At 44.3% G+C, this 12,651-nt stretch overlaps 1 protein-coding gene across 20 annotated transcripts; it reads left to right on the top strand.

The window, feature by feature from the left end:
- The first annotated feature begins 1,299 nt into the window (after nt 1-1,299).
- Nucleotides 1,300-11,414, top strand: LOC120670701. 20 transcript variants are annotated; one of them, XR_005673315.1, is made up of 12 exons: nt 1,302-1,436; nt 1,587-1,723; nt 2,181-2,381; nt 2,880-2,973; nt 3,219-3,307; nt 3,574-3,792; nt 3,890-3,952; nt 4,061-4,179; nt 4,577-4,944; nt 5,050-5,281; nt 5,383-5,420; nt 11,257-11,414. XR_005673315.1 is itself a non-coding variant. In XM_039950853.1 (10 exons), exons 6-10 carry the CDS (start codon nt 4,607-4,609, stop codon nt 11,264-11,266), a joined length of 561 nt encoding a protein of 186 aa, XP_039806787.1. In that variant the 5' UTR covers nt 1,301-1,436; nt 1,587-1,723; nt 3,574-3,792; nt 3,890-3,952; nt 4,061-4,179; nt 4,577-4,606; the 3' UTR covers nt 11,267-11,414. The 20 variants fall into 20 exon arrangements, 2 of the variants coding, with proteins under 2 accessions (XP_039806787.1, XP_039806786.1); XR_005673312.1 differs by having other exon boundaries at nt 3,163-3,307; XR_005673311.1 differs by having other exon boundaries at nt 2,880-3,036.
- Nucleotides 11,415-12,651: the final 1,237 nt, after the last annotated feature.

Genomic DNA, 12,651 nt, shown 5'->3' with positions numbered 1-12,651 from the left:
GTTCATGCGAAATGGACGGTTCGTGATGTATCTCTCAGCGCTGCTATAAAAACACCTTCATGGCTCTTCTTTGAAACCCTAGTGGGTTTAACGTTGCAGCCTCCCTCTCGAGTGAGGAAGAGGAGGAGCATGGGAGAAGATAGGGTGAACCTGAGCGGCCTCTGCTCCTGAAGGAAGCACCGGTATTGCGGCACACCGCTAGACGGCTGTCCGTACGTCTGTGCCGTCTCGTCCCGTTGGTATTAGCTCTACTACATTCCCACTCCTCTTTGGTGATCTCTGCTAATTAGGGTTCCTTGCTGGATCCAAATCCGATCCTCTCTGATGAGTAGGCTGCTGCTCTCTGTAGTTTTTTGTTGATTCTGATACTAATATCGATTTTCTAATACCTTTTTCCTGCACAAAGTCCTTATATATATTTTTTACTGCTGATATCTTGGAAAATATATCATCTATCCTGCAGCTACAAGTATAGAAGTTTGCACTCGGACGGGCAGGCCGCTTCATGAAGAGAGAGAGGCTGTGTTTAGTTCCAAAATTTCTCTCTTCAAACTTCACTATTCACCTATCACATCAAATCTTTTGCCTCATACATGGAGCATTAAATATAGGTAAATAAAAAAACTAATTGCATAGTTTTGATGTACACGACGAGACGAATCTTTTGAGCCTAGTTAGATCATGGTAGGACAACAATTTATTTAGAAAAGTCTTCTATATAAGGTACCTATAATAGTTTGTACAATTGTGTGTTTGAAAATTTGTTACACAATTCTTTTTTAATAAACTTTAGGTTCATTATTCTTACCTAACTTCAGAAATTTTAACTTGATAAGTTTGTTGTATAAGTTGTATAAGTTTTGATAGCTAAGTTTCTAAGAAAGAAGTTTTTTATGGTAAGCAAAGTAAAACTTTATAAAAGTTCTCTGAGAAAAATTTTCTTAAAAGATTTATGCAAAAACTTGCTTGTTAAAAATCTTCTAAAAAATTTATCATTACAAATTTCAGTTTACAAGTGTTATTAATAAAATTTCTCTTTTTACAAGTTATTAATGAAAAGTAGCTATGAATGTTTTCAGATTAAAGGTTTTTTAAAAAAAGTTTAATCAGGAACTTACTATAGCAAAAGTTTTCTAGCAAAATTTATGAGCGAACTTACTATAGCAAAAGTTTTCTAGCAAAATTTATGAGCTTAAATTTTAATTAGTAAGTGCCCATACTGTATTATTTAAAAGTTTTTCTTCAAAAAAGTTGTATGAAAGTTTCTGTTTGTCTACAAAATTATTTGCCAGTATATTTTCTAAGTATTGCCGAGCACCCCCCCCCCCCCGGTGGCGCTCGCCGTCGGGGAGGCGGCTCGACGGTCGTGCCTGATGATGCGCTTGACGCGCTTGAGAGGAACCTGCCTCAGTTCAACTACAGCCCTCCCTTTTCAAGTAAAGCGATGTGTTGCCTTGAATCTAATGCCTTATACCTAATCTTACATGACATCTTTCAATTATCATAATTTCTGTCTCTTTTCCTTGACTATATTGGAAACAAACTTTTATGATTTAAATAACTGAAATTAATTTGTTTCGCTGCAGGTTGAGAGGTAGGCTGCTAGAAGAGTATTTTGATCAAAACCTAGTATCAACCATTTCCTCTTGCTATGAGGAAGCTTTGAGAAGAGATCCTACTTGTAGCTACTCAATGGAGAGGCTAATCAAAATGCATAGAAAAGGTGTGGGCTTTTTTTCCCCTTCATCCACATTGTTCTGCTAATCACAATATAACTTGAATAGCTTAGCTGAATTGTTCTTCCATATATCTGGAATAAACACGGTATGATTGTATATATGCTATCATGTTGAGACAACATATATACCCGTAGGTTTTTCCTTCACTAAAATGAGGCTCCCTTGCTTTATGCATGTGAAATATGCCTATTTGAACCAGCTCTTCTTTTTTAACTGACACTGGTTATTCTATTACCCCTACCAGTCATAAATATAAGTCATTTTTGGACTATTGCCATTCCAATATTCTTTATGTTATGTGATCAATACATAAAGTACTTGATGGATTGACAAAATAACATTGATGTTAGTAGATATATATCATGAATTGCTTTCATGATTTGTAATGTTTCTTTTGTTTCAAATATAATATGTTAGTAGATAATATAATATGGCGTCCAGGGAGAGCCATGGAAGTGGCTGTGCGCAGCGTTCCATTGGGAGTGACGGCGTGGCTCTTCAACGGGGTGTGCTGATGCCCAGGCGGAGAAGCATAGGGACATGGCAATGAGTGGTGGAGCAGAGCAATGTGGTGACCGGCGAGCGTCACAGCAGTCTGGAGGAGGTCAATTGTCTTGAGTGCAGTGCAGGAAACAATCCTCGGTGAGCCAAAGCACCTTGCTTCCTTTCCCTTTCTACATCTTCTATTCTCACTATTCCTAGCTGAAAGGAGAAACTTATCCAGCATCGGCTGAGATGGTTTGGACATGTCCAACGAAGGCCTCCTGAGGCGCCGGTGCGTAATGGGGTTCTTGAGCGGGTCGATAATGTAAAGAGGGGTAGAGGTAGACCTAAACTGACGTGGGATGAATCGGTTAAGAGAGACCTTAAGGATTGGAATATCTCTAAAGAGATAGCTTTGGATAGGAGCGCTTGGAGACTAGCTATCAATGTGCCTGAACTTTGAATTTATTTCTTTCGGGTTTCATCTCTAGTCTACCTCAACTTGCTTGGGAAAAAAGGCTATGTTGTTGTTGTTGTTGTTTGTTGTTCATCGTTATGAACATTAGTAGAATTACAGCTACGCTTGGAACAGCCATGCCCTGCGGATCAAAATTGCTGGCTATTTTATGGTAGTAATCCCTTCCCGACATACTGCAGGCAGCGACTCTGTAACACAATAGACTGCTACCTTGTCTGCAACCACATTGCTAGCTGTTGGAGAACACAAGCTTGTGTTCCAAACCATGCAAGAGTATGATTCTGCATCAGGCTCTTTCGTGTCTGAATCATGAATTCAAAGTTGCAGTAGAAACATGTAAGCTGTCCACTCGCTGTTGTAATGTCTATAGATGCAATGCAAGTGCATAATGTGTATAGATGCAATGGATATTAACTCGCAGTTACTGCTCGATACGACTGAAAATGACCATTAGTTGAGCAGGTGCTCAGTGCTAACTGCACCATGTGTCTGCTGTCTGCAAACTGCTAAAATATCAGAGAACTTTGGTGGAAGCACGCACTATGCCATTCCAGGTCTAGTAGTTGCGCTTGTCAGCGATCGATGAACTAAACCCCATTTCATCCAGGTCAGTATGGCCACTTGCTGCAAATGCAATTGTAGCCAAGTGCAGTGTGCACCGTGGCATGTTCTTTGCCATCGCGACAACTAACTGCTTCTTAATATATATGTATATGTGTTTTTTTTAATCGATCAGTAGCACCTTGCCTTTTGTTTTTGGGTAAAGGGTAATTGCACAATGCGCATATGCTGTCACATCTTTTTTATCAGAAGCACTACCAAGTAAAAGACCTATAAATAGTCCATTACAGGAACATTGTTATGGCAATTCAGGTGAAGGGGCCAAAGACTTGGCGCAACTGGAGCAGCAATGTTGGGGATCCATGATTGGAAACCGGTGATTGCAATGCTAGTCTTTGACCTCATCTCTGCTGTGACAACAACCTTGATCAAGAAGGCACTGCAGGAGGGCCTCGACCGTCTAGTACTTATCACACTGCGGTAACTGGTGGCCATAGTCTTCCTTGCTCTGATAGCCTATTTCAAAGAACGGTACAGAAATGTGACTTCTCAGCGGATGCGGATGATCAAAGTTCAGAGCTTAGACTGTAATGTGATTCTGAATTTCCTCCCTTTTTTGTCTTTTCAGGAGCACAAGGCCTAAGCTCACACTGGAGATCCTTGTGTACCTCTTCTTTAGTGCAGCGTTTGGGTACAGTCACAGATCACTTGGTCATACTAGTTGACAACAGCTAGGCCAATATTTTCTTATGTGTGAATCATTCTGTTTGATTCATTTCTTTTCGTTTCTTATTTCCAGCGCCGCTCTCTCTCTCAATACACCTTCCTCTACGGACTGCAGTACACGAATGCGATATTCGCTATAACTTTCACCAACATGGCTCCTGTGCTCACTTTCCTCATTGCAGTCTTACTAAGGTTCTCCAGGATCTGAACAGTTTTCATTTCCTGCTTTTGCATATGAAAAAGCATTTATTATTCTCCATATCTCCTTTCATCATAAGTTTCTTTAAAATCTTTGTTCAAAGTTTTTTTTGTAATAACTTTGTTATAAACATTTTTTATCTTCCATACGATTTGTTGATAAAAAACTATTTACCTATAAATTTTTATTATACAAGATTATTTTAGAAAACATTATTTTTTCCATAAACGTTTTATCTTCGTCAAAGTTTGATATAATAACTTTTTCGCTATAATATTTTTTGGATCAACAAAATTTTCTGCATAACCTTTTTCTTTTTGTTATATGATCTTTCTGCATAAACTCTTTTCCCTATAATATTTACTAATGTCTATATATGATCTTTTTCAGAAATTCAGCTCCAACTTTTCACTTGTGAAGATGACTATATTGGTTGGTAGACTGTCAAAAAAGCAGAAAGAGATAGTCATAGATTGTGGATTTGGATCGATTGTTGCTCTTAACTGCTCATCAATTCCAAATAATCTAGTAATTTGGCTGGCAAAGCATTATGATTCCAGGTCTAAGTCTGTCAAGCTTCCTGGTGGTAAATCTTTCAGCATTGATGCAAGTGCAGTTCATCAAATCTTGGGGATCCCCCTTGGTGGCAAGAAAGTGCCAACAAAATCATCTAGTGATGCAAAGTCCATTGTTCTCAAGGACACAAGTGGATCGAGACAGGCAACTAAAATTGATGATCTCATTGCCACGGTTAACCAGTTAAGAAAAAGAACTATTTGTGCTACCCCCACCCCCACTCCCTAAAATTTTTTTCTCACTTTTTTTTTTCACGCAGGAATGACAGTGGTGTTTTTGTGATGCAGCTTCTGTTGTCATACAGTGGAAAGACTTACTTCCACTTCAAACAAGTAAGTATCAAACATGATGTGTTCAGCACGGTCTCTATATCTTTACACTCATTTATGACTGCACCCCCACACCCGCCTCATGCAGGAACACGCAAAGCCAATCCGAGAATCGCTAACCTATTATCTTTGCACGCATGTGGATAATGAGATTGTTCTACCAGATATCAAGAACATAGCATGTCAACATGTAAGCCAACCCCCTCTTTTTTTCTTTCTAACATTAGGACAAATTTTTTTAGTATGTTTTTTATCTCTGTTTTTTTTCTTATTATGTATTTTTTTCATCAGGGTATTTTTCTGGAAAACAATGTGCAAGGCAGGAAAAGGTATAAAAAAAATTTTCTGTGCAAAATTTCCTATGTCTACATCAACCATGCGTGCAACTTAAGTAACTAAGTAATTCAAACACATATATCATGTCAATTAAAGCATATCATTTCTGATAGCAATTCATCTTGTTTGTACGTCTTTTTAGAGTATAGGACATTTTAATTGATTAGGGTCAGTGATTTCAATCAGTCATACCCGGCCCAACTGATTAGGGTCAATCTCGTAACTCCACCATACTCGACCCAATTGAGTAGGGTCATTCATTTTTAACTAGTCATACTCGACCGACTTATTAGGGCTAGTCATTTCCATGTTGCCATACTCGTCGAAACTATTTAGGGCCAGTCATGTTGTCCTTTTCCATACTTGTCCCAACTGATTAGGGTTAGTCATTTTCAACTAGTCATACTCGCCCCAACTGATTAGGACCATTCATTTCAATTTACCATACTCGTCGAAACTAATTAGGGCCAGTCACGTCGATCTGCCAATACTCTGTCCAACTGATTAGGGTAAATCACGTCATCCTTTTCCATACTCGACCCAACTGGTTAGGGTTAGTCATTTTTAACTAGTCGTACCCGTCCCAATTGATTAGGGCCATTCATTTCAACCTGCCATACTCATCGAAACTAATTAAGGCCAGTCACGTCAATTTGCCAGTACCCTGTCCAACTGATTAGGGTAAATCACATCATCCTTTCCATACTCGTCCCAACTGATTAGGGTCAGTCATTTTCAACTAATCATACCCGTCCCAACTAATTAGGGTCAGTCATTTTCAACTAATCATACTCGTCCCAACTGATTAGGGTCAGTCATTTTTCAACTAATCATACTTGTCAGTACCCCAGGACTGGGGTACCCCCTCTTGCTGTGTCTAGGCAAGAGTCTCGTAGTTATCCTTAAACTACGCCCTGACGGCCGAGCAGCCGGACTCCTGTGATCCGGAGCCCTACTTTCCCGGCAAACGGCCCCGGACCCGCTCCCCGTTTGAGGAGGGTCCGGTGACGCCACATGTCCCGGAGGAGGTAGCCCTCAGCCAAAACAGCTGGGGGCCCCGGTAGGCGGAAGAACGCTCTGCCAGAGCTGAGCCCGAGGTGGCTTTTGCCAAGTTGCACTGTTGGTCGCGTGTTACCAAAGCGCACAGTGCAGTCACTGGCGCCGCCCACGCCGCATATATCAGTCTACTATGCTAGTTGGACATGACGGCTCAGTTTCGCCCATGATGACGCCTGCACGGTAGCCTTGACAGACTACGTCGCAAGCTACATTGCCCCAACGGGCGCCTCGCCGATGGGACAAATAAAACCCCCCTCGGTCAGAGAGTCTACAGGGCAATGAAGTGTATCCGAGAAGAGATTCTCAACCGCTGTAGCTCCATTGAAGCCTTCTGTACAATATATTATACATCCACGTTAGACCCGCCTGTCGGGGTCTGAACGCCTGTGTATGTGTCCCCTTGGTCTATAAAAGGGAGACGCTCGCTAGAGGAAGGGCATTCAAGCCCGGCTGGGCAGAGGATAGACTCATTCATACTAAGTGCAATACACCACACAGTGGATGTAGGGTATTACGCTCCGGCGGACCGAACCACTCTAAATCCGTGTGTTCTTGCGTTCTTGCCCCCGAGCTAGATCGGCCTAATAGCTTGGCACTTCCCCGAGTACTCCCCCTCGGGGAATAGGCGGGTGCGTTCCACCACCCGGCTGTGGGTACCCCCAAAAGCCCACGACATGTGGCGCCGTCCGTGGGGACGTGCAAGCGTTGGCTAGATCTCCAGGCTTCTGAGGCTGAGCTCATCCTCTGCAACGGCGACGAGAAGATGAAGAGAGGCATGGCGGCACCTACGCCGCATGCCATAGCGCCGAGGCAGCGGTGCCCTCGGTGCGGCGGTGCACTACAGCGGCGCCTGCTGTGCGTCGCCACTGTGACACCTCAGAGCCGGCGCAGTGGCGCGCAGCGGAGACGCCCGTTGTGCGTCACCCTACAACACCTCCGCGTCGGCTCAAGGTTTTCTCTCAAGCAACCACCAGGACTCACCTGCGGCGACATGGCGTCGGCTCAAGGCTTTCTCTCAATATGAAGCCTGGAGCCGACCGCTGTGGCCCGGGGGAAGTCTACCGTCGTCTCCTCCCTCGCCAGGACCGAGTCTCTCTTGGTTCTGCTGCAGACAGGATTCCGCCACCAGGCGCGGGGGCCTAACGCAAGCACCAAGGTCGAGCCGGCGAACAACCGCCCTTCTCCACGCTCCGTGCTCATCCAAATGAGCACCCAGCTCGTGATGAGCAATCATCGGGCTGGCTTCCGGCGGCAGACGGCGGCGGCTGGGCCACTCCCATTCAAAGCCAAAGAATTCGTCTCCATGCTACCTAGGCATATGACAGTTCTTAGGCAGGGAAGGGCCCCCCGAGCTCCCGAGGTGATGCTGGATGATGCAGTTCAGGCACATCCAGGATGCCTTCGCCTCCGACGACTGTGGAGAACTCAAAGGTGGCGATTCCACTCTGGTTGGGAATGTGCATGCCTTACAAAAGGCGGCCGTAGGTTACCCCTAGATAGGACTAGGAGAGTACATCCTTGTAATAACATGGCGCCTACGTGTGGTCCGGAGCGGTAAAGGTCCGCCGTTGTAAACCCGATCTCTGGCTTCAACGCACGAACAGGCAACGCCAGCAAGTGGTCCAGAGCGGTAGAGGTCCAGCCTCGTAATCCCAACCTCTGATGTACACCACGATAACCACAATAAAGGAGAATTGCTTTCTCAAGTCTTATCTGAACTTTGCCTTGGTTACACTTATCCGTTTTGGTTTAACTGTGTCTTTCTCCCAAACGGAGTCTTTCCTTTAGTTACTAACGATCCAAGTTGAGTTGCTGGCTTGTGGTCAGGTGGGGACACCCCTTCTAGCTGGAAGGCAGTTCGAACCCCTAGGGACCTGCTCAAGAGAAGTGGTGCCCGTATCATGGGGTAGAGAAGATCCGCGTAGCTTAGCCTGGTAATGTACCCTAAGCCTACGTACTTCACTGCCCTGTTACGAGTCCCCTAGTATCCGAAACTGCTGTCCCTAGAGGTCCCGGGCTCCTTTCTGGTATAAGGCCTGGTTTTCTACACCTTGCTGCAAGGACCGGTGGCATAATTCATGGGATCGTCAGCAACGACTTCAAGTCCACTCCGGTGGCCCGCTCCGGCGGAGACCGCTCGCCACGGTCGACTCAAGTCCACTCCGGTGGCCCGCTCCGGCGGAGACCGCTCGCCACGGTCGACTCCAGTCCACTCCGGTGGCCCGCTCCGGCGGAGACCCTCGCCACGGTCGACTCAAGTCCACTCCGGTGGCCCACTCCGGCGGAGACCGCTCGCCACGGTCGACTCAAGTCCACTCTGGTGGCCCGCTCCGGCGGAGACCGCTCGCCACGATCGACTCAAGTCCACTTCGGTGGTCCGCTCCGGCTGAGACCGCTCACTACGGTCGCCAGGAGCCAGGTCCGGGGTAGTGATTCTCGCTCCCTGAGCGGTCCGAGGTCCATGTAGCCGCTTGGCATTGGTTCCATAACCCAAGCCTACACCTTCGCCGCCCTATGGAAAGCGCTCTAGTACCTGAACCTGGCAACAGGTGTTCCGGCCTCCAAGGGGTCCGGAGCACCCGCTCTCGACATGAGCACACCAACACAGCCAAGTTGCGTGGAAACACATCACGATAGTGGCCCCACCCGCGGGTTCGTACCTCTCCCGAGGTGGGCCCGGGGGCCACTGTCGGTACCCCAGGACTGGGGTAACCCCTCTTGCTGTGTCTAGGCAAGAGTCTCGTAGTTATCCTAAAACTACGCCCTGACGGCCGAGCAGCCGGACTCCTGTGGTCCGGAGCCCTACTCTCCCGGCAAACGGCCCCGGACCCGCTCCCTGCTTGAGGAGGGTCCGGTGACGCCACATGTCCCGGAGGAGGTAGCCCTCAGCCAAAACAGCTGGGGGCCCCGGACCTCCCAGGGAGTTCCAGACCCCCGCCGGGTCCCGGACCCCATATACTATCCGGACCCCTCAGCAGGGAGGAACCGACACCCCGCCTGGGGCTGGTCCGGAGCCGCCACGTGTCTATAGGAGCGGGCACGCGCGCGGGACCGTGTGGCTTCCACTGGAAGACTCGCCTACCTACCGCATTCAATACGGTAGGTGGAAGAACGCTCTGCCAGAGCAGAGCCCGAGGCGGGTTTTTGCCAGGTTGCACTGTTGGTCGCGTGTTACCAAGGCGCACAGTGCAGTCGTTGGCGCCGCCCACGCCGCGTATATCAGTCTACTATGCTAGTTGGACATGACGGCTCGGTTTCGCCCATGATGACGCCTGCACGGTAGCCTTGACAGACTACGTCGCAAGCTACATTGCCCCAACGGGCGCCTCGCCGATGGGACAAATAAAAACCCCCCTCGGTCAGAGAGTCTACAGGGCAATGAAGCGTATCCGAGAAAAGATTCTCAACCGCTGTAGCTCCATTGAAGCCTTCTGTACAATATATTATACATCCATGTTAGACCCGCCTGTCGGGGTCTGAACGCCTGTGTATGCGTCCCCTTGGTCTATAAAAGGGAGACCTCGCTAGAGGAAGGGCATTCAAGCCCGGCTGGGCAGAGGATAGACTCATTCATACTAAGTGCAATACACCACACAGTGGATGTTGGGTATTACGCTCCGGCGGCCCGAACCACTCTAAATCCGTGTGTTCTTGTGTTCTTGCCCCCGAGCTAGATCGACCTAATAGCTTGGCACTTCCCCGAGTACTCCCCCTCGGGGAATAGGCGGGTGCGTTCCGCCACCCGGCTGTGGGTACCCCAAAAGCCCACGACAATACTTGTCCCAACTGATTAGGGCAATTCATTACAACTTTGACACACTTGTTGAAACTGACTAGGGCCAGTCACGTCAATCTGCCAATACCTTGTCCAACTGATTAGTGTAATTCACGTCATTCTTTTCATACTCGTCCCAACTGATTAGGGTCAGTCATTTTCAACTAATCATACTCGTCCCAACTAATTAGCGTCATTAATTACAACTTGACACACTTGTTGAAACTGATTAGGGCCAGTCACGTCAATCTGCCAATACCCTGTCCAACTGATTAGTGTTATTCACGTAATTCTTTTAATACTCGTCCCAACTGATTAGGGTCAGTCATTTTCAACTAATCATACTCGTCACAATTAATTAGGGTTAGTCATTTTCTACTAGTTGTACCTGTCCCAAACTCCCAATTGATTAGGGCCATTTATTTCAACCTGCCATACTCGTCAAAACTAATTAGGGCCAGTCACGTCAATCTGCCAATACTCTGTCCAACTGATTAGGGTAAATCACGTCATCCTTTTCCATACTCGTCCCAACTAGTTAGGGTTAGTCATTTTTAACTAGTCGTACCCGTTCCAATTGATTAGGGCCATTTATTTCAACCTGCCATACTCGTTGAAACTAATTAGGGCCAGTCACGTCAATTTGCCAGTACCCTGTCCAACTGATTAGGGTAAATCACATAATTTTTTCAAACTTTTCTTTTCAATTTTTGACAAAAGTCTTATCATTTTCTTCTACTAAATTACATTTTCCTCATAACATATATATGCTAAAAAATATTTTTTTAATATTATTTTTTGTCATCAATTTTTTTAAAAAATTTCAACAAATTTATATTTTATTTCTTTTTTTCATACTCTTTTTTATTTCCCCTTACTTTTTTCACGACTATCTATTTTTTCTGTAAATTTTTGGATAATTGTTCTTTCACATTCTTAGTGATTTTTTTGCTACATGATTCTTTATTCATGATTATTTTTTCATATTTTTTCAGGTATTTCTGAAATCATAAGAAGGTTGTTCAGTTATGCCCTCCGCATATGCCCCCTTGGGATGTCCTGCAGATATTTTTGTGGCAACATTTTATGTTTTTAATGGTCGCTACATGATAAATTTAGTTCTGTTAATAATGAACTTTATTTTTTTGCAACATCTTTTTTTGTTTATTTTTTGCTCCTTTTAAATACATCGCCAGCAAAAAGTTTGATATTTCAAAACTTTACAATAAGTTTTTTTTGCACGCTATTGTAGCAAACTAAAAAAAATTATAATTCGAAAGTTTAACACAAATTTTTTTTCACCAATTAAATTTGGGCACGCTATTGCAGCAAAGAACAAAAAATTCTTTTTTTCGAACTTACCACAAAAAAAGTTTTCATGAGTTAATTTTTGCATGTGAAGATGTATTACACTTTGAAATTTTGACGCAAAATCTTTTTATGAAATTATTTTTTATGCTATTTGGACCAAACGAAAAATTTTCGCACGCAAAAAATTTTTGCATCAAAAAATATTTTAGGGTTTAAGCTATTTTCACGAAGTTAACTTTACCACAAAATTTTTTCACGAAATTACTTAAAATTATTTTCACATTTGTAAATTATCGTTTTTTGCAGCAAACTAAAAAATATTTTGACATTTCGGAATTTTACAACAACAAATTTCCCACGCAATAAATTATGTCATTCGTCAATTAATAGTTAAATATTAAAAATAAAACTTACTTTTTATTTTCACTCCCCCCACCCAATGATTACACCCATTTTCCCACGTCCCGAAACAAATGTAGAAGGATAAAAGAGAACGGTCCAGCTGACAATAAAAGAGAACGGTCCAACGGACCACTGCGGAAAGAGAACAGTCACGTGGAGGAACCATTGTTTTCGGAAATCGCTACCTTGTCGGAAATCGCCTGGACGAATCGATTCTCTTGCGCGACCGTAAATTAGATGGCCCCATCACCAGCTGCTACCTGCTACTCCCTCTGTTCCAAATTACAAGTTATTTTAAGAATTTTGGAGAGTCAAATTTTTTCAAGTTTGATTAAATTTATACAACAAAATAATAATATTTACGATATCAATTAAATATCATTAGATTCTTTATTAGTTATATTTTCATAGTATACCTATTTGATGTTATAAATCTTTATGTTTCTTTCTATAATTTTAATTAAATATTGAGATGATTTGACTTTTCAAATTTTTTGAAATGATTTATAATTTGAAACGGAGAGAGCAGTAACTACAACCATCAATGGCAGTCACCACGTCATGGGCACGGCACGTCTTCAGCTTGCCGCCATTCCACCATGCTCTCTTTACGCGGCCGGCGTACGGCGTTCGGTGCAGGCTGCGACCTGCGAGTGCGTGAACGAAACGACGTGACA

Source organism: Panicum virgatum, chromosome 4N (assembly GCF_016808335.1).
Source record: "Panicum virgatum strain AP13 chromosome 4N, P.virgatum_v5, whole genome shotgun sequence".
In the NCBI taxonomy this organism is placed as follows: Eukaryota; Viridiplantae; Streptophyta; class Magnoliopsida; order Poales; family Poaceae; genus Panicum; species Panicum virgatum.
The sequence above is the reverse complement of the archived record's forward strand: the minus strand, read 5'-3'. Positions and strand labels throughout refer to the sequence as shown.